We start from the raw sequence: 22,539 nt of genomic DNA, 5'->3' as shown, positions 1-22,539 counted from the left end.
TGCTAGAAATAATAGAGGTCAAAGAAAGACATATAGAGCTCATGGAGTTTAAACTCCTGTAGACAATTTAACAGTTATACAATTACAAAGCTGCCATACAAAGTTATATAGTCAGAAATAAAGGGTAGCTAATTTACATCTTTTACTTTTTACCTAGCTTTATTTTTATTGTGTAGGCATAGCTCTAGACTAGTTAAGAAATTGTTGTTACAACTCAAACATTGAATATTCAGCAGAGCTACACTCATAACCTCTAGTTCAGTCTTTCTAATCCTGCTGAGGTTTTTTTTTTTTTTTTCATTTGAAAAACTCAAATGAACTTGTAAAGGTGATATCTGTTCATGGCAAAAATCAAATAGGAAGTTTTTTTCTCTTGGATTCCTGAACAAAAGGACCAAAGGAAACTAGCAAAAATCTTGTTTCTGTGATTGACCCATACGGTAGCAAACACAAGGAGAAAAGACAAGCGATTAAGTGGTAAGTGTACCTTTCTTTAAACCAGGAGAAATGGGCCTATAACATTTCAGCCAAAGCACAAACACAAGTTTACTGATGAGAAATTTTGATCCTTTGTTGTGTACTTTATACACATTAGTCCTGGGGGATGAAACTTGCCTGAGGAATTGTTTTTCCAATTTTATGGTAGGCTTTTGGGTGGAAATTAATTAAACACATAATTTAGCACATTATCATTTCACAGTTGGAGGGCAATGACCTCTTAAAAGCATCTACAGTTCACCTCCTGGTAGAGGGCAGCAAATGCTGTGAGTCCATTTGGCACCCACCTCTGGGCAGAGTTAGCCCCAGGATGTGACCCTGGGTAGGAGGAGCAGAGACCTGGGAGAGGGCCAGGATGGGCTCCCCCAGAACAGCCCCCTGCTTTGCAACTCTCTGAGGATAAGGCAATCTGAACAAGTGCGGAGCATCCTTAACTAATTATTTCAGAGCAGATTCATGGAATGCAAAATTGCTTAGTCTTTACATGGTGAAATGACATCTCTCTCTCCCTCTGTGCTCACACTCAAATTTCAACTGGCTGGGTATAGCAATCTATGTTCAAATGAAGTTTCTCTAAGAACTTGGATGAACTGTTCTCTTATCTTCTATTTATACCTAGGGATTCTTTGTATGTAGCCTATTTATAGCTCTCTGAAGACATTTCAGGATGTAATCTTTAAACTTTTGAATTCTACAAAGGCTCCAAAATATATCTGGGCATGAGTCCTTTTTATATTAATATTTCTTGGTATTTGCAATATTTTTCTCTAATTTTTATTTCTAAAAATACATTTTATATTTAAAATTATATATAAGCCAGACATGGTGGCACATGCATGTAAACCCAGTATCTGGGAGGCTGAGACAGGAGGATCGCAAGTTCAAGGACAGCCTCAGAAAGTAGTGAGACTCTCATCAACATAGTGGGACCTATTTTCAAACAAGAAATAAAAGAAATATCGGGCTGGGGGTGTAGCTTGAAGGTAGAATGTTTCTGGGTCCAGTCCCCAGTACTACATACAAAAATAAACAAACAAATAAATAAGATATAAAAATATAAAATAAAATTATAGAGTATTTTGTGATGAATCACTTAAGAAAAAGTTATAGATATTAATGATACTTTATCCTAAATATTTTAATATATACCTCCCAAAGAACAGGATGTCTTATTATAAAACCTCAAAATAACTATCAGAGCAATTTTTAAATTTTGATTACATCTGACTCAATACAATTTGATATATTGTTATTTAATATATAGTCTATTATCTAAATTTTCCAACTATTCCACAACTGTTCCAATAACATCCTTTATAACTTTTTTTTTTTAACTGAGGGGCTCAATTAAGGGCTATGCAAAGCATTTATTTGTCACGTTTTTTAATAGAATGTCTTCTGTTTGGATGTATGCGATTATTTTCACATGTCTAGATGGGCAAGAATATTACAGAAGTGCTATTGAATCCTTCTTAGTACATCACACCAGAAGTCAGTTTGTCCTACTATTAATGATACTAATGTGGTTAAGGTGGTGGTTTTTGCCAGGTCTTACTATCGAACATCCACCCTTTCCTTTTTATAGTTATTAATCTATGAGGCGACTCATTGAGATAGTATTTAATTTAAATATTTCCATCTTTAGGTCTGAAAACAGATTTTTCATTTTTATTATCTACTTTTCTTGGTCCTTTTGAGTTTCTATTTCATATTCAAGTAGTGTCTGGATCTACCTTCCACATTTCTTAACTCTCTCCTCCATGGTCCATATTTGTCTATTTGAACAAATTCTGGGAGAATACCTTGACTTGATCTTTCAGTTTGACATTTCTATGCTCTCAGTATTTCCATCATGCTAATTGTTAAGATATCTGAAGGGTTTGAGATTTTACTCCACTTGCAAGTTAGCCTGATTAAGTTTTCATGGATAGTAGAAGACAATGTGAGATTCCTTGTCCAGCGACAAAAATGGTTTATTACTCACAGAATAGTAATAGCCAGAACAACGGCGTTTAGGCTGGTTTCTTGAGTCCTAGTTCCCAGAGGGTGATGCAAAAAACCCAGATGATGCCCTCACACAGTGGACTGTGATGGGAGAGGAACTCTGAGCGTGCGTTTCCCCAGTCTTTTCTTAGCATTTCTGACGTTTACTCCAGGAGGAAATATTTCATTATACTGAGTATAAGGAGGCACATGCCTTGCTCTGGAGAGAGACCACTCTGTTTTCCAAGGCATTTTCTAAATAAATATCCTTGAAAAGACAGTGTAAAACAAAGGGCAATCAGTGGTTCACTTTGCAAGGCACATAAAAAAAAAAAAACAATAGGTCAATGGAGACTCATCTCCTAACACTAATTAACCTATATACAGAGTTTTTATTTGATTGATATTTTGCATTCCCCCAAAATCTTGCTGGTTCTTATGCATTGAGGACAATTATTTTATGCATACAACAGATGCACAAATCTCTTCTCATATATTGAATACATATATTTTACCTTTTTCGTCACCTTAATATCTGTTCTTCTAGTGTTAGTTGTTTGCTGCATTTGGTATCTCCATTTTATAGTGATAATTTTTAAAATCAGGTCTTTTCTGGCTGTCAATTCAGATATATCTTCGAGGATCTCTGTCTATCATTCTAATAGCAGTGTCCTGGGAATTGTGGAGAAGGGGCTGGACAATGTGTGTCTAATTCTTTTTCTGGGTGCAAGTGTTTCCCGTAGCCAGTGGTAAGTTTTCTGGGCAGCCTGCCAGTTCCTATGCCCCATGCCTGCACTGAGTGTCTGTCCTTGGTAGAATTCTTATTCCAGCAAGTTATACTGAGCAATTTAGCCTGGCAAAAGAGGACTGTAATCTTGAGCTCACTTCTTTTTCTTCCATTGCTCTTCTCTCGGAGGCCCAGGATTATTGCACACTCTATTCTGCTCTGCTTCCCACGACTGACATAGACACCAGGCGTCCTCCTGAGGAAGGAGGGGTAGTCTGCTGCTCAGTGTGGGGTAGCCCGGCGTTTCCCTATGCAGCTTCAAAACTCATTTCCCAGAAATCACTCCTTATGATTTGCATTTGCTGATTGAGTTTAAAGTATCTCTGGAATTGGTTTCATTTTTGCAGATATTTGTCTCCTGCTTTAATTTCTTCAATTTCTTCCATGCTATGGATTCCCTCTTTGTTTATTTCCACCCATCCAATTCCGATGCTTTCTAGCTTTGAGAAATTTCTCAACATTTCTGACTTGTTAAAGTTACCCTTCTTTGCTTTTCAGGATTGTGGGAGACTTTCTGTGTTTGCAGGCCTCTGTTTTCTTTTCCTTCTACAATTAGAAAGAGTCATGAGACAGAGTTAGGCCAATGAACTCTTTTTTTCTGGTACTAGAGGTGGAACCTATAAGCATTCTGCCTCCAGGCGACACCCCCAGCCCTTTTTACTTTTTTGTTTTGAAACAGAGTCCTCTTTGAGATTGCTGAGTCTTGCTACACTGCTAGAACTTGCTACACTGTCTTGAAACTTGTGATTCTCTTGTCTTAGTCCCTCAAACACTGGGATTATAGGCCTGTTCCTCCACAACTGGCCCAGCAGGAATGATGTATATCTTTTCCAGACAAGTCCCTAAACATCCTCCTTTAGGATATTCCATGATTTTTCCCCCTCCCTGACCATTGGATAGATGCAGAGAATGGAAGGAGCAGTACTGCTCTCCACCCCAGCTCTGGCGTGGACTATGACATGAGTGAATAACGTACGCTTATTGTTCTAATCTGTTGAGATTTGGTATCATCTCATACAGCAGCTACCCTATCCTGACAAATACAAGAACTAATATGGATTTATACTTTTCATTACATGCCCTTTTTTTTTGTTTCAGTGAATTTCTAGTAGAGAGGGAAATAAGCTCACGAGTTCAGTCCACCATCTCTGGATAACCTTTTCTTCTAATTACATTCCCTCCTTTTTTGACAATAGATGCAGAATGAAAGCAATTCATCCACTTACTCAATAACCATTAATTGAATCATTGCTCTGCTCCAGGCACTGTGCTGGATGCTGGGGATTCAACAGTGAGCACTCAAAGTGATCAAAATCTAGAGAACAACAGACAAGGAGCCAGGCAACCACTCCTCAAGGTAGCACGTGTCCTTGTCAGAGCTAGGGGAGTGCTTGGGGGACACGCTGGGTGGGCACTGGTCCAGCTTGGGAGCAACAGGAGAAGCAGGAAGTCTGTCAAAGTTACCATCCCAAAAAAGTACAGGGATGAGTCAGGTGGAAGGAGTAACGTAGGGTTGGGAAGGTGGGCCTTATGTCACAATCATGGGGACAAACTGCAAAGAACTTATAAGCTGAGGTTTCTCAAAGTAGTTCAAGATGACTTGAGTGTGGCAGAGCAGGTGTGGGGGCAGCTGGGGTGCATTGCTGGTAACACGTGAGGCTGGAGAAGTTAGCAGGGTCAGTTCACAGATGTTCTGGGCCACATAAGGAGTCAGCAGATGTGCCCACCAGAGGTCTGGATGGTGGCCAATTGGACAGTTTCTTCCCCAGCTCCCTTCCTTTGCTTGGATGGCTGCAGATAGCAGGTGGGCTCCCTGCCCTGCTCTGAGGAAGGTTCCATATGCTTCCCAGTGGCGACATCAAGGTTTGCTTTGCCCAAGAGAGTGAGTGTGTCCTTAAAATCACCTCTTATTATGAAATAAAAAATTCCATCCCCTGAAAAATCAATTTCAGGCCTCAGTGAACAAAGATTTGCTTGGGGAGGGGATGGAGGTAAGGGGGAAGGAGCTCGTAGAGCCCTTGAAACCACACTAAGTCTTCTGCGTCACCATTTAGAACTAGGACATCAAAACTTGGCCACTGTCCTTAGAGTCCTGCAAAATTCTTTGCCTTCAGCTCCTTGGAGATTTCCCTGTATTTTTAGTCTGTTTATGGAGACTCTAAGAGGAGTGTTTAAGGAAAAGTTAAGGGAAGCCACCCATGAAGCACATGGCAGATTGAAAGACTGACGTGAGAAATGGCCAGCCACTCAGGAGAAACAAAGCCGAGCCGGCTGTGAGCAGTCTCAAGAGGGCCACCAGGGGATCGGGCACTGGCACCAGTGGGGTCCCTCCCACACTCACTCCAGTGATTGTTTTCCTTCTTTCTTCTCTGTGAGTATTTTCCTCTATTCTTTTTCTTCTTTTCCCCTTTCCATTCTTCCTTTCTTTCATACCTGTCTTCAGCTTACCAGTGATTATTCAGGAACTACCATCACTAGTATCTCTTTGGAGGTCATTAGTTTGGTCTCTAGTGGCTGGCAGAGTCAATATTATGTGTTGGTACAATTATCCAAGTCAATTGAATCATTGAATAATTATCAATTATCCAAGTATTAAAACAAAACAAACTAGTCTTCTCTGAGCTAATACTATGTCCTTGATATTAGGGGCAAATTTTCTATATCCTTTGTGCTTTGGGCACATTATAGGTTGTTAGACTATGCACAGAGCAGGTGTTGGGGACAGCTTTCACATTGACTGAGGGACAAGGAACGAACACGGCTTCCAGCAGATGCATGGGTGCCTATCCAAATAACAAGTCTCACTCTCATGCATCTCCATAACTGGGAGGTGATTTTTAACTTCATGCATTGTGGAAAGGACTGGGAAAATGTAGCCATCTTTAAAAAAAACCAAACCACCTTTATCCTCTTGTGTTTCTAGGAAGTATGTAACTTAAATAGAATTAAGTTACAGTACTTCAGTTAGTTGTTTATCCATATTAAAAATAGTTTCAAAGATTTTGTCTACTATGGCAAGAATATATTCTTAGTGCCATAAAACACACTGCAGATTTTGTTTGAGGTGGCACATATAATCCTAATGACTCAAGAAGGAGAGAGAGAACTGAGAAAGTAAAGCCAACCTGGGCAACTCAGTAAGGTCCTGTTTCAAAGTAAAATTTAAAAAGGCCTAGAGATGTAGCTCAGTTGAGAGCTCTTGATTACCATACATGAGATCCTCAGCTTTATCTCCAGCACCATACACACAAAAAACTAAAACACACACACAACAGCAGAAAATAATCATAATTATGCTACACAAAGAGCTCCGTTCTTGCTCATGCAAAAGTAAATACTTTCAAGTCAGAAGAGGTACAGCGCTACCCCTTTGCCATTGCCTACATCTCCTCTGTCCTTTTTATGGCATAGTAATTCCACCACTTCTCCAAGGTGGCTGCCATCATGGTGGTACCATATAGCTGTGCAAGAAAGCAGTATAGAATTTACTTGGAACACAAAAGAAGACAATGGGAAACACATTCAAAGAAGATTCCTATGAGGCTTTGCTCCCTTTTCAGCCCCTAAAGTAGAGCAGGATTTATTTGCTACATACTTAATTAATTCCAACTTATCCATAGTGAATCATTCTCCCTTTGGATCCCACGAATGCTTCACTTTATTTATTTATTTGTTTTTACCACCTATAATGACTTCTTAGAATTAAACGTCTTTGCACAACATAAAATATTTTGTAAATCATTAAGTGATCTATGGGTTAACATTCCCTCCAACTCTAAAAGCAAGTCTTCAAATTTAGTGTTATTTTGGGAAGAAACTAATGCATGATGGATTTTAGCCATTAAATGTGGGTTTTGAAAAATACTTGTTCATTATTAAATAAGCCAAATTTATGGATAAAATCCAGCTAGCTCGGCTGCTATTTTTCACTTCTTCATTTGCTATGTTCTTCAGTACCTTCTCCAGTGTAGCTGTGTGGGAATGCAGTAGGGTGGTGAACCAACTACATCTTTATGGTAGGGCCAGAAGCTACGTGACCTTGGTTGGCTTACTTCATTGAGCCTCAGGCTCTTTATCTGTAAAGTGGAGAGCATACACTTGTGGATAAAGTGAGATATCATGCATAAGGCATCTGGCAAGCACAGACACACACTGAGTAGAAGCTGCTACTTTTGCTGTTATCCTATTCCTCAACTGACATCTAATTTAACAAAATAGTGTCTTACTCACTGGTGCAAGAAGACATGAGAGTAACAGAGGGGTTTAGGTTACTCTTGGATTGTGAACATTGGTTGTGTTTATAGTCTTGGTCCACCCAGTCATTTTCTATTATATTCTCTATTCTATTTCAGTTCTCTGAATTGATTTATTAATATTTAAGTTTAGACACACTTGCTACTTCTGTCCTTTCTTCCTTTCTCTGCCTTCCTTATTTCCTTCCCTCTCTCCCTCTCTTCCTTTTTTCCTTTACATGTTCCATAAGAACAGGAGCCTCTTCAGTCTTGGTCACTGCAGTCTCCCAGCACCTAGAACAATGACTTATATATGTTAGGTGCTCAACAAGTGTTTGTTAAAGAATGAATGCAGTCTGGCATGGGGGTGCACACCTGTAATCCCAGTACTTAGGAGGCTGAGGATAGTGGGTTCACAGCCAGCCTCAGCAACTTAATGAAGCCCTCCAAACTTAGTGAGACCCTGTTTCAAAATTAAAAAATAAATAGGGCTGGGGATTCAGTCAGAGGTAGAATGCACCTGGGTTCAATCCCCAATAAAGCACACACACACATATACCACACACACACACACACACACACACACACACACACACACACACACTGCATGGTTCCACTCGAAATTTTGAACCAAATCTCTATTTTAAGATTTATTCAGCTTTATTTCTTCTAACCCACCTATTCTATTTTAGTAACAATTGCCGCGTTACATAGAAAAATAAGGTATTATGGCTATTTTCTATTTCTGTCTTTATGTCGCTTCTTTCTTTTATTGGCATGGGTCATTTCCTTTGTATTTCTTAATATGAGGCTGAATACACTGGGGCCTTTACTGCCCAGATTTCATTCTCGTCTTGAGCTCATCCTGTATTTTTCTGGATAGCAGCTCATTAATTTCTCATTAGAGCATCTTGATCCTTCAGCTCCCAACAGGGTTTTAAAAAGATTTTTCAACATTGACTGTTTTCCTGTCCTTTCCCTTTTGTGATCCCATTTCCTCTGCATGTAAGTATCTGTATATATCATGGTGGCACATTCAGGGCAAGAACCCATCTTTCATAGGGAGAAGGGAGGACCATATCCTCGAAGAGCCTGGGGATCATTTCACTGAAGGTTGTAGCAGACAGAGAGATAAGGTGAATCAGAGAGGGAGATGAGAGCACTGCTGGGAAGAATGAGTTCTTATGTGCAGGCGACTCCTCACAGAATGGCAATGTGGTCATAAGTGATTGAACGGTGGAGAAAGTGGGAGGGACGCCATGGTCAAAATAGCAGGCTCATCTAATTCCCTTAGAAACCTGGCTCCACTTTCTGCCGACAAAGTGAATGAAATTTGTAATCTTATTTCATCCCGTGTGTGGCAGGAAACAGGCATTAACGGTCAATATGATACATAGACTCATTAATGGGGAAAGATTTCCTACCTAACTATGAAAAAGTGAGAACAACTATTTTTTCACTATAAACACAGAAATTAGACTTTGTCAAGTAGCGCCCTAACTACAACTCAGAGTGTTAAAATATGAAACTACAAAATGACTAAAATTATTCCCATCTGTCATCTTCTTATACACAGTTTTCTGGAATCACTCCTTACCTGATATAACCCAATAGCTTTTATTAAATGTGGGTTTTGCCTCACATCACTGTAATTTACTTTAATCGTGTTAGCCATGAAAAAGAAAAATCGCTTTAGTAATGTTATTCTTCATTCCTTTGGCAATAGCATGCTCTTGCAAAGTCTAAAAGATTTCCAAGTAAGATTGTACCATTCAAACTTATGAGACAGCAAAAGATGCAGAATCCTGGTGCCTGGAACCAGTGAGAAGATCTAATGAAGATATTGTTAAAGACGAAGAATACATGGAGTTTTCTTAACCCCTGAGGTGACCTTTCTCTTCAAATCGTAAAATAAAGTGAGATGCACAATATTATCTGGTCTTCTGGAGGCAGCAGAAAAACACACAGATATAAAAATAAATTTAATGTGCAGAACACTGTGAAACAATTTGGTTTCAGTGTCTAATCTCAACAAAAATTTGACCAGAGACTGTGATACAGAGACTAACTTAGTGACTCAGTTAACAATCCTCTTTCTTTTCTTGATTGGGAAAAAAAGAAAAGCCACAGAAGATAAAGATGGCCAACCTTTCACCACGCACACAGAGGGAAAAGAAATGAGCTTAGCTAAAGGTTATTAAAGTGTCACCTTTTGTCATAACATTAAAAGAAACAAACCAGACAGAGATGCCAAGCAGAAAGAGAGTTCTGAGAGTTACAAGTTGAAATTGGAGCCACTGTTCCTCAGAGATTCTCGAGACTATCTAATTTCTCAAAAGAACAGATGTAGGGAGGTCCTCTAGACAGGCCCACTCCCCAGCCCGCAGCCACATCAGAGGTACCACTGTTTGGAGAAAGAAAGAGTATATTATCTTGGAAAGCTAGTCTAGGACCTTAAAGTTCAGTAGATAAGTTGCCCTTTCCAGTAGTTAAGTTGGCCTTTTTTGTAAGATATGACATATGTACTAAATTACATAATTTAGTGTGTGTGTATAAATATCAGCCGTGGGAAAGGAGACTGACTTCTTGATCTATGCTTTTTCTTCCAGCCCACCTCTCCCATCTCGCCTGATATAGGTGATCTGCCATCACCTGTAATTCAGTTCCCACTCTGTGCTTATTTAGGGTAAACCTGTTTTTCCTTAGTCACACATCTTGACTCAATGCCTTAACTCTAGTGGTCTCAGGACAAAGGTGACAATCCCTAGGCCAGCTAGCTCTGGAATGTGCATTCTGGAAGCACAATCGTCCTGCCGGGAGTGTAAAAAGAGTAAATGAGTATGGTTTGATGATTATATATGTTCATCCAAAGGCTATCAATATAGTCAGTTGAAAACATGTCTCATAAATTGCTCTTTCAATGTTTGTTTTTTTTTTTTTTCCAGAAGCAATTTAGGGAAGTTTCTGATTTAGTGGGTCTGGGGTGAGACCAAGGGTTTTAATTTTAAGTGATTTCTATGCAGATGCTGCTAGTTCAGGGGCTGTGCTGTGAGAACTGCTGACTGTTCCAGTGGGTATGTCAATTGTTCATGGGGCAACAGAACCCAGCTCACCCTCACTAGAGGCACCTACCGCTTGGTATTTGTTTTTCCTCTGTGTGTTTGTGTGTGTGTGTGTGTGTATGTGTGTGTGTGTGTGTGTGTGTGTGGAGAGAGAGAGAGAGAGAGAGAGAGAGAGAGAGAGAGAGAGAGAGAAGGAGAAAGAGAGAAAGAGAATAAAATGTTGAAATCACACACTTAGGGGAGCAGAGTCACAAAATATGGCATTGTAAGGGCTTGGGAGTTTTTATGTTTATGGGGAAACTGGATGGTTATTGTTTGTTCCAAAGGGTAAAGCATTAGTCTCAGACCTAACTGTGTTTCAGAATCACCTAGAATGAACCCAGAAATTTGGATTCAGTAGGTCCTGGGACAGGATCCAGGAATCTGCATGTTTATCCAGCATCTTGGATAATTTCGTAGCACATTTTCAAAGGATTACACTTTGATAATAATTTTAGAAGAAAAAATAGAAACTCAAGTAGAGGCTTAATTCTGTATGTGGGAAAAATCAAAGATGCTATTATGAATTATCTATTCAAAGGTATACACAGATGGCTAGGGTCTTCATTTAATTAAGTGTGTGTGTGTGTGTGGTGTTTTGGATCACACTCAGCCCCCAGTGCATGCTAGGCAAATCCTCTATCACTGAGCTATACCCCTAGCCTTTAATTATTTTTAAAAGAAGAGGTAACTGAGGGACCAATAGGGTGAGATTGTCAGGATGAAATAAAGAAATTGAAAGGATTGATGCTAATGACTATCTTCACTATAGTGCTGATTTAGCAGGTGCATATATAAGTCAAAATTACAAGTTATACATTTGTAATATGTTAAGTGTTCCTTAATAGATCTATTTTTTAAGTTCAGTAGATTTCCTAATGTAAAACATTAAACTTAGACATACATTTGTTTCTTATGCTGGAAATATTTTTGACATAATTTTTAGAGAAAAAGAGCAACCATTACCATCTAAAAGCCTTTCTATGTAAAAAAGTACAAATGTTTAAAAAAATGAAGAGGTAGAGGCAGAGGCACAACAGAGTCTGTGATGCAGACAGGAGGCAATGGAGACCAAGGGCACTGACAAGTGAAGAGGTGGATGCTTTTTATTTGTGTGCTCAAGACCAAAAACAATAAGAAAAAGTCTGGATGCAGGCTAAGAGAAGAGCTTTTCTTTCAAAAGTAAATTGTGAAAAGACAAAAAATAGAAGTGGATTGCAGAAGGAGATCAGGTGGCAAAAAAAAAAAAAAAAAAAAGGAATCAGAGCAGAAGTGGAAATGGAAAAATAGAAGTCCCTGGTGTCAAGGACATGTCATCAGCCAGGAAGATTCGGTGACAACAAGGGCAGAAATTCTGCAGGTGTAGCCAATGCACACCTGGGAATCAAAACTACCTATTCTATTCAATCATTAAAAAGAGTAAAAATTCGCCAGGCGTGGTGGCGCATGCTTGTAATACCAGCATTCAGGAGGCTGAGACCCGAGGATCGCAGTTTGCAGGGAGCCTCAGCTACTTAGTGAGGCCCTCCGAAACTTAGTGAGACCCTGTTTTAAAATAAAGAATAAAAAGTAGAGCAGGGGGTGTGTAGCTTGGAGGTAGAATGCCCCTAGGTTACATTCCCAGTACCACAAAAAATATTAAAAATTCTGCTCTCTGTGTATGAATATGTACGTGTGTGTCAGAGAGAAAGGAGAGGAGAGAAGAAAGGACATCAGGCCAATGGCACCTGTTTCCATGTCATGAATGTGTCTAAGTATTCAATTTTCTGATCAGGCATTATAAGTGCCAAAAATCTAACCACTTCAAACACACTGTTTTGTATTAAGAACAGAAGATAGAAACCCTTAAAAGATCAGCTTTTGGAAGGAATAAGGAAAATAAATATTCAAGTACTGATAAAGCATTCCCCTGCATTGCAGTGATTGCAGCCCTGCTGTGCATGCACACACACACGCACACACATGCACACGTGTGTATGTGTATACAAGATTTGACTGTTGCAAGTAGTTTACGACATCGTGCTCATTTGCAATGCTCATTTGGTTTTAGATCTTTACCTGCTTCACTTGAGATGTCTTTTCTTTTCCTTCTCTACACTCATTGAACTTTTCTCTTTATATTTAAATCATAGGCAGGATTATCCTCTATATACCCCCTCAATTCTCCTGAGTTAAAGCACAGAACGTATGTATTCAAAAGGATCCATTAAATGACTGTTTAACGAACTGATAGAGAAAATATAGGCTGCATCCTCTGTCAATGAAAACTTTTGGCTTCCTCCCCACCGTCAATCCCATTCTGCCCTCTCCCATCATGTAATAGCAGTGGCTGGGTGAAACCGAATCCACCCCTGCCCTGTATGTAGTTTAGGCCTTGACAGCACAAACTAGCCAGTGGAAGTCGGCCCTCTCTCTACGGTTCAGGATGGAACTGGTCCAAGTGGACTGAAGCTCAGGACATTCACTGTGTAGCTGGGAGAGGTTCTCTTTCCTCATGGAGCATGTGGTGTGCAGATGTGATGACTGGAACCACTGCAGTTAATTTGCTAGTGTGGGAGAAGTCATCTGGAGAGGAAAGCCAACACCCAGGAGGCAGAGCATCATTCAGAAGCAGAGGCAGAAGTCTGATCAAACCTGGCTGCAGCCATTGCCCCGGCTGGAGGGTACAAACATGTGAGCCAATGTATGCCCTTTATGGTGTAAGACAGGGAATATGATTTTTCTATTATTCATATGCCTTCTTATTATTTATTGAGTTTTTTTTTCAGTCCTGGAAATTTAACCTAGGGGCATTCTATCTCTGAGCTATACCCCCAGTCCTATTTTTTTTGGTGGCACTGGGATTCCTGGAAACCCTTTTACCTCTGGGCTACACTCCCAGACCTAATATATATATACACATACATACATATGTGTGTGTATATATATATATATATATATATATATATATATATATATACACACACATATGTATGTATGTGTATATATATGTATATATATATATGGTCTCTTAAGCCAGCAAGGCGGCTTTGAACCAGCGCAATCCTCCTGTCTCCACCTCCTAAGCGCGGGGATTACAAGTGTGTGCCACCACGCCTGCCCCCAGCCCTATTTTTTATTCTTTATTTTAGAAACAGGATCTCACTAAGTTGCAAAGAGCCTCACTAAGTAGGTGAGGCTAACTGCTAACTGTGATCCTTCTGTCTCAGCCTCACAAGTACTGGGTTACAAGTGTGCACCACCATTCCCAGCAAGTTTTCCCGATTTTAAATCTTTGGGACACAATATGTAGATTGTTTTCTTGCATTTGTATTTATTTAGAGAAATGGCAGCACTCTTGGAGACCATTTAGTAAGATCATTATATTTTTTTCTGTTTATGCTGATTTTAACAAAAGTCATATTCTCATGTGATAAAATAATACATTTAAAAATGGTTTCTACCACAATTTCTGTTAAAAACAATTAGTGTTTCTATGCACTTAGAAGCGATATGGACTTTTTAAAAATTAATTCATATATTTCAAGCATTTAAATTCCTTCTAATTGTGGGTGGATGGGCACATAGTGTACACAGACACTTTGCAGAAGATTAGTTTTTTGGTTTTTTTTTTTCTTACTGGGGATTGAACCCAGGGGCATTCTACCTCCAAGATACCCCCTACCCCAAGCCCTATTTCTTATTCTTTTATTTGAAACAGGGTCTTACTATGTTGGAAGTCCTCACTAAATAGCTGAGGGTGACCAGGAACACTGCAATCCTCCTGTCTCAGCCTCCCAAGTACTGGAATCACAAGTGTGCGCCACCACATCTGGCTTGAAGACAAGCTTTTGTGTAGCATTCCTCAGTGTTTCTGACATTCTAGTAATTGTCGATACCTTTTCGATGAAACTGAAGAGACCCCAGCAGACAAATGGATTTTAGCATCTCTGTGGTGTACATTTCTAAGCAGCATTGCAGCTGGATATAAAGCCGGCAGATTTCTGGGTGTATCTCACCGTCTTCCGGGCTGTAACAAAGTGAAAGAAAAAAGCTGTGAACGGTCCCAAGATTTCTCACATCAGCCATTTGTCTCAGATCTGGTAGGGGAAAAATGCTCAATAAAGATTCCTTAAAGCCTTGAGTCTAAAGTGCAGGGTTCCTGCTTTCAAACCAGTAACCAGCGTGACAGTTCTTACATAAGTGTCTTTCTGACTAATCGCTCTTAATTTCCCCCTCCCTTCAGCAGCAGTCTTCAGCTGGGAGTTTTAAATAAAAAATGCTTTAAGTAATTGAGAATATCAGACATTTTCAATTTAGCTGTTGGAACAAATTTCCAAAATATTCTTAAGTCATAATAATCTCCTAGCCTTCAAAAAGAGATTAAAAACCCTGCTTTTGGAGAAACTAATGAGATCTATTCAATTAATGTCTGTAAGACAGCTCTTTAATATTATGGCCCCAGCACAATATGATTATAGAGCCAATTTATAAATTATTTTTATCAAGGTTCTTTGTCACAGACTAAAGAATTTCCTTCTACTGTTTGTTATGGCTAATTTATAAAAGGCCAAATGTTTTTAATAAGAAAACAAAACTTTTATGAAAAAGTAATCAAATTCTAGTAATCATGCTTAACAACCTCGTCTAAACAAACACTGAACTTATGTTCAAAAATTTATTCTAAAGTTCTTGAGTCTTCCCTAATAATGTCTGATAAAACATGGCGTGATTCCTTTTATTTTTGACAAAAAGGAGAGAAATTATTGATAAGAGAATACCTTTTATATTTTATGCAATTAAAATAGCATGTGCTAAATAATATAAATTAAATAAAAGAGCCAAAGTTTAAAAATAGATTTAAGATGGAAGAAAGCCTAGAAGTAAGCTCAGTCAAATGTCCTAATGAGTTATCTTTCCTTGGATCCCATTAATTTGAAATGCAGTGAAATTTGATTAAATAATGTAGCATTTGGACTTTGTCCTTTATAAAGTGGATTGGTGGTGAAATGTCAGTGGCAATAATCAGGAAGAAAACATAGCTTCATTTTTAAGTTCTGGAATCACAACAAAAAGAATTTGTATGTATACTGCACTTAACAATAAAAATTACTTTTCATTTTTGATGCTTTTTAGTAGATGGGCATGAGTTACCATGTGGCTTATGCAACTCAAGAATATGCAAAGCTCTTCCTCGGTATCTGTGATGCCTGCAGAGTCATTCCAGGTCTTTCCTGTGTCAGACAGAACAAAGCACCTCAAAGAGCGTGCATGCTAAATTTGGCTTTATCTGAAATTAAAAGACTACCTGACTTTTTCGTTTGTTTCTCATGGGTCCAGCCCAAGACCAACATTAGAAGCAAGTGAGTCTTGGGTGAAAGTTTCAGGCTTTTTTTTTTGAGCTTCCTCCCACAGGTACCTTCCACCTTCAAGCTCTCCACCCGCCACCAGGACTTTCCTCCACCCACTCAGGGGCATGTGCACATGTGTGTTTGCACACACACACACACACACACACACACACACACACACACGTATTTCATATCATCTTCAGCCTTTGGAAATGTCTCTGTGTCCCTTTCCCTAATGGTCCTGCTAGATTGTGAATGGTTAATGGGAATTAACAGTTCACATAATAAAAAGTGATCTTGACATATTAAGTGCTAATAGATTGCTTTTCACAGAAAAATCTAAAGACAGTGTCCTATTCCAAAAGGCATGCTAGAAGGAAAATATTTTAAGGCAGTCAGGTCTTTTCTGTGTTGCTTCATCATCCCAGTCGCAGCTGCCTGTTTTCACCTACGCATATCATTGGCCCTGGTGGCTCATATGCAAATTAAAGAAAAAAGAAACAAACCTCTATAATAAATCTGTTATATGTATTGCACATTTTATGAGAAGGACAATTAGCTAGCACAGTATCGTTCCAGTTCATGGGGTATTCTTATTTGCAGAGGTGCAAAATGTGTGCCTGGTGGCTTAGTTCCAAAATTATGCAAATTTCATATGTAGATAATATTTTATGTAATTTGAACAAATGACTGCTGTATTAACATATTTTAAGAGCCAGTATATTTTATTATTCTACAACTAGAGAGAAATAAAGTAGTGTATTAAGTGCTTCTGTAAAAAGGCAAGTCTTAGAACAAAGATTAAAACGTCTAATTCAAAACGTTTCTGTCGGTGCCATCTCCCCAATGCCTCTGTAACCCATGGAGATTTTAGAAACTATGGAACCATTCACCCCTCATAAGTGTTATGGAAGGAAATGAACAGATGACACCAGAAATATAATCTGCTGAACAAAAATGCTAAAATTACATTATAAATTTTCAGGTTAAAAATGTATAATATTCTCATACATTACCTACAATATACTAGAAAACTGAAGTATAAAGACAGGAATTTGTTAAAGAGCAGTAGAAAAAACTCAGATATCTTTGATGTTAGTGTTTCACAATGCCCAGAACAACTTCCATTAACCTCTCGATGTGTATGATTTATATCTCCCATTTTAGAGCTCACAAAGGCACCATTGTTACTGAGTCCTAAAAGGACATTAAAAGAAAAATTGTCCACTGGGTTATAATAGGTCTTGTGTTATAAGCAGTAAACCAAAATACATTTCTGAGAAGCATTAAGTGCATTTAGGTAATTTTCATAACAAACGAACAAGAGAAGGAGCATGTAAATGGGAGAAAAGCCCAAAAGTGGTAATTTAGATGCTTGGAACTTCCTAAGGAGAAATTACCAGACCTAAGGAGACATCTACATTAAAATAAAATTAGACCTGTGGACTCCCAGGGGCTGAAGGCACTTAACTGGAGGTAACTTTACCACACGTTACTTATGTTCGCTCTCAAATAATTCACTCTTATTAATCAGAGCGAAGGTCTGTGAGAGTCGCCCCTCAGGTGATGCTCATTTAATTCAGTAAGAGACTTTATGAGTTGGTGACTACGATGGGATTACTTCTTTATTCTCCTGTTGAGTCAGTGTCAAGAGCTAGCCTGATCATTTAGATTAATTTCAAAGCTTTAGTGTTTATAGAAACAACTCTAAATATTAGTTTCTACAAAATTCCAGAGCTCAAAGTTTAGAACTAAAGTTGAATCCAAGAACATTTAAAATAACCATCAAATTATGAATCTGTTTTCAATCAACTCCTTAGGATGAGAACCAGGATTTAATGACTTAGTTATACATCTTAAGATTCCTGAACTTCTATAGTAATAAAAGGATAAGAAAAACAGATACTGCCTAAATCACATTTTGAAAACACTCTCTCCATTGTGAATATTCTTAATTTATAGTTCTGAAATTAATATGATAAAGACCTGCCAGAATGGCTGAAAAATCAAGAAGACTGACAACCCCAAATGTTGGTGATGATATGGAACAAGAGAAACTCTCATTTAGTACTGGTGGGAGTTAAAATGGTACACAGCCCTTGAAGGAAAGTTGTGGAAGTTTCTTATAAAACTAAACATATACTTATCCTATGACCTGGCAGTTCTGTTTCTAAGCATTTGCCCAAGAGAAATGAAAACATTCACAAATAGATCTCTACAAGAGTGTTCATAGTACTTATTTAGAATAACCCAAAACAGGAAATGGCTTGGTGTCTATCAAGAGAAAAATGGTTAAAGAAATTAGTATATTCCAAGCCGGCCGTGGTGGCGCACGCTTGTAATCCCTGCGCTTGGGAGGCGGAGACAGGAGGATCGCGCAGGTTCGAAGCCAGCACGTAAGAAACCCTGTTTCAAAAATATAAAATAGGTCTGGGAGTGTAGCCCGGAGGAAGAAGGGCTTCCAGGAACCCCAGTACCACCAAAAAAAAAAAAAAAGAAATTAGTATATTCCTATAACAGAGTATAATACTCCTCAACGAAAAGGTGCTGATTCTTATATTCAAAACAACATGGATGAATCACAAAAAAACTTGAGTGAGAAAATCCTTGTACAACAGCAAAAAAAGAATGCATTTACCCAAAATTCTAGTATAGGTTAAAAAAAAAAACACTAATTGATGGTTAAAAAAAAAAAAAAAACCTTAATGGTGGGGAACTGGCTGAGAAAGGGTATAAGGAAAGTTTCTGAAGTAAGGTGAGGGTGATACTCCATGTCTAGATAAAGGTTTGAATGACAGGGGGTATACATTTAGCAGAACTTATTGAATGGTACATTAGAGATTTGTGTATTTGATATACATATTTTACTTTAATACTCAGCTGTAGTTAATGGCATGTATGCTGACTTGTTTAGGAGTCGAATTTATTGATGTCTGCAACTACAGAAAAGTTTTATGAATTGTTGGCTGGATTAACAGAAAGGTAGATATGTACATGTATAATAACATGTTAATTGAGGAGTCTAGGTGGTGGGTATTTACATAATCACCGAGGATTTACACTTCTACAGATAATCAGATGGCATAAATTGAGCAGAAGATCTGAGACGCCTGATGGCTGGTAAAATCAAGTTCAGGAGGTACACTGGGGATTTTAGTTACAAAGTGTCTTGGCTCTGCTCCAAGACTTCTCTTTTGCTAAGGTTGTCAGAGTTTGGTGGTATGTGCAGCAATTATTTTTGTGTCAATGTGGTACTGGGGATTGAAACCAGGGATGTCCTACCACAAAGCCACACTCCTGGCTGTCTCTATTATCTTTTATTTTGAAACAGGGTCTCACTACATTACCATGTGATGACCTCAAACCCCGAATCTTCCTGTCTCAGTCTCCCAAGTATTGGGATTTCAGGCATGGACCACCACGACAGGAAGGAAGTTGGTTGTTTTGATAGTCTGTCCCTGATGTCATGATTTGTATATTTAGCTGAAGGCGACAAGACGAAGACTTTGTCGCTTAGAATTGCGATCTTATGGAAGACCATTTTAACTTCTCAAAGACTTAGTTTCCTCCCCTGCGAAACAGGAATAACAGCTATGTAAAGTATTTCAAAGTTGCTGCAAGGATTAAATGACATGTTGTGTGGAAAAAACAAGGACTGTGAGGAGTTGGCTGCAATCCACCTGACATGCACGGTGTGTGGACTTAGCCTCATGCTTTCATCTCCCCTTCTGTAACATTCTCTTTTTGTATGTAGTTCCCAAATATGGACTTTGATTAAATAAACATGCTATTAGGCTGAGGAAAGAAGGTGGGGCCCCACTGACAGCTACTCAGCATTTCACAGATTTCAGTGATGACAGATAAACACGTGGGGTTTGTCAGCTTGCAGAGATGGAGACCAGAACTCCTGCTGCAACAAATATAGCCAGGTTTTCCTTTGTGCAGTAATTCTGTCATTGGGTATTAAGCAAAAAGTCAAGGAAAGACTTAAGAAACCCAATGAGATGAGAGGAGGTAGGTTTTTTGGGGTTTTGTTTTGTTTTTGTTTTGTTTTTGCGGTACTGGGGGTGGAACCCAGGGGCATTCTACCTCTGGGCTATACTCCCAGACCTATTTTATACTTTATTTGGAAACAGGGTCTCACTAAGTTGCTGAGAGCCTCACTAAGTAGCTGAGGCTGGCTTCGAACCTGCGAGATCCTCCTGTCTCAGCCTCCCAAGCACGGGGATTACAAGCGTGCGCCACCACACCCAGTGGAGGAGGTAGTATCTTTTGCTTTATTTTTCAAGAAGGAAAATCCTTATGGGTAGGAGAGAAAGGGTCACAAGATTTAACCAAGAAGAATGAGCTTCATCCTTCTCCACTGGTTTCTCTTAGATGGATTCCACTTACAAGGATATACCCTGATTATGTGTCAGCTTCAAAGTTTAGCTTCCATATGTGTTTTTGTTGGTTTTATTTATTTTTTTTGTGGTACTAGGGATTGACCCCAGGACCTCTGAGCTATACCCCAACCCAGTATTTTGTATGTTTGTTTGTTCGTTTTGAAACAGGGTCTCACTAAGTTGCTGAAGCTGGCTGTGAACCTGTGATCCTCCTGTCTCAGCCTCCCAAGTACTGGGATTAGAGGCGTGCAGCACCCCACCCAGCTGTCACATGGTTTTAGTGAAGGGGATTTTCTCAAGGCGGTCCCCTAAGTCTATGTAATGAACAGATAGTCAAGGCTCAGGAAGGGCACAAATGTGTGATCCAGTTATTAGTTTATGTTTCAAATTCTTAAAGGTAATTATAGAGTCTCTCCAAGTTCACAAACACAGAATGAATGCCGGCTATTTATGAAATGACAATACAGTTTTTATAAAAATAAGCGCCTTCATATAAAGAGAATCCCAGTTCATTGTGAGTATTGAAAAGAGGCTTTTTTTTTTTCAAGATACCTCTACATATAGCAGTTGAGCTCCCCATTGTCTCATTTTAATCATAATCTTCCTTCTGTGAGTTTTTATGAACCCTGTGCTGGGGATGGAAATTGCTTGTGTTTTCCTCATAGCGTCTTAGCCAGTTTGCTGCCCCCAGGAGCCTTTGAAAAAGTAATTGCAGTAATTCCCCTCCCTTCACAGCGTGCAGTTTCATGGGAGCATATGGCTGGCTCCATGACTTCCTCCCCACTGAACACAAGCAGGAAGCAAACTCTGCCCTGGAGCTGTATGGGTTCAGTCAGAAATGAGACTTGACTTTTAGAAGAAAAGGAAATCCGAAGTGCCACGGAATTATCTTTTGGCAGCTGCCATGGGTGCACTCATGCAAAGCAACTGGGCTCAGAGAGGCCAGCGCCTTTTAGGATCTCGGGTCGTGTTCTGGCCTCCGACTTCCTGTTGCTGTCTATTTGCCCTCTGCGGGGACCTTTGCCATTTTCTCCATGACCCATTGGGAGAGTTGATAAATAAATAATGGGTAGCATATTACCAAGAGTTTTGTTCATTTCTTCTATTTAAATAGAAAACTATATTTAACCACTTAAAAAAAAATCAATAGCCATCAGTTTTCTGACATTATGATACTTATAACGAAATTTAAAACTAAAAATGTTATTGAATTGTAAGTCATCTTTTATTTATCTTAAATGTTACTGATTAAGGTGACCCTGGGGAGAGGCGGGAGTTGCTGGTGACGTCTGCCGTGGGCCTGCGGAGGCTGAGGGGTGAGCGGCCTGCGCCCTCTGACTTCTGGCTCAGGACAGGAGCGCCTCTCCTGAAGACCTCGCATCCAAACCAGGGGAAGCTACAGCTTACAAGGCAGTGCTCTTCCATCTTCAAGATAGTGTCCCTCTTGTTCCATCTTGGCCTATGCTCCCACCCTCCTACCCTTTTTGACTTGAGAGTTTCTTGACCTCTCCATTTTTTTCCTTTGTTTTTCTTAATGTTTTCACTTCATAGTCTCTGTCTGGGAATCATATGGGGTCTGAAAATAGCTCGTTAGGTCCTGGTCTTACAAGCTCTTGTGGTTCTTAGAGCTAGCAGAGGCCTGGGGCTGATGGAGCCTGAGTTTTGGATGCTTGATTCTGTGCTGGGATGAGCATAACACCACTCATTACATGCCAAGAATGCAGCCTGTATCCACCAAATAGAGCTAAAATCAGTTTATTTTTAAAGATATATATGCTTATATATACATATATTTAAAAATATACACAGATATGCAGATCCAGATTATTAAAACATTATATATAATAAACAAATATATAAACATATACACATGTACACAAATGTGTACAAATTTGTATACATACAAGTACATAAATATATACATGTATGTGTATATATACTTTTGTGTTTATATTTATATATTTTAACATTTGAGTGGCTAAGATTAATTTATTTTTAAAGATATACATTGATATATATGATTTTGAAAGATATATATGCATATTTAAAGAACCATATATATATATATCCACATTTTAATCTGAAAAATATTTATTTTTGCATCTAAGATCAAGATTTTCAGCCTCTGAAAGTCGCTGTTTTTTGTTTTTTTTTTATACTAATGATTTTCAAAGGTCAATCACCACTCCATCATCATGTGTTATGCTAGAAAGAATTCGAATC

The 22,539-nt window shown here is 38.9% G+C and overlaps 1 protein-coding gene across 1 annotated transcript in view; it reads right to left on the bottom strand.

The window, feature by feature from the left end:
- Window positions 1-22,539, bottom strand: part of RGS7BP (regulator of G protein signaling 7 binding protein) — a gene marked incomplete at both ends in the record, with an annotated part of 112,921 nt that overhangs the window by 16,617 nt on the left and 73,765 nt on the right. Inside the window, one exon of the mRNA XM_080698744.1 lies at window positions 14,480-14,610. Within this exon, the coding sequence (XP_080554870.1) occupies window positions 14,480-14,610 (131 nt within the window). The remainder of the gene's footprint in view (window positions 1-14,479; window positions 14,611-22,539) is intronic.

Source organism: Muscardinus avellanarius, assembly GCF_963383645.1.
Source record: "Muscardinus avellanarius genome assembly, chromosome: 1".
Lineage (NCBI taxonomy): Eukaryota > Metazoa > Chordata > Mammalia > Rodentia > Gliridae > Muscardinus > Muscardinus avellanarius.
Note: the sequence above shows the minus strand (reverse complement) of the source record. Positions and strands in the feature narration are given on the sequence as shown.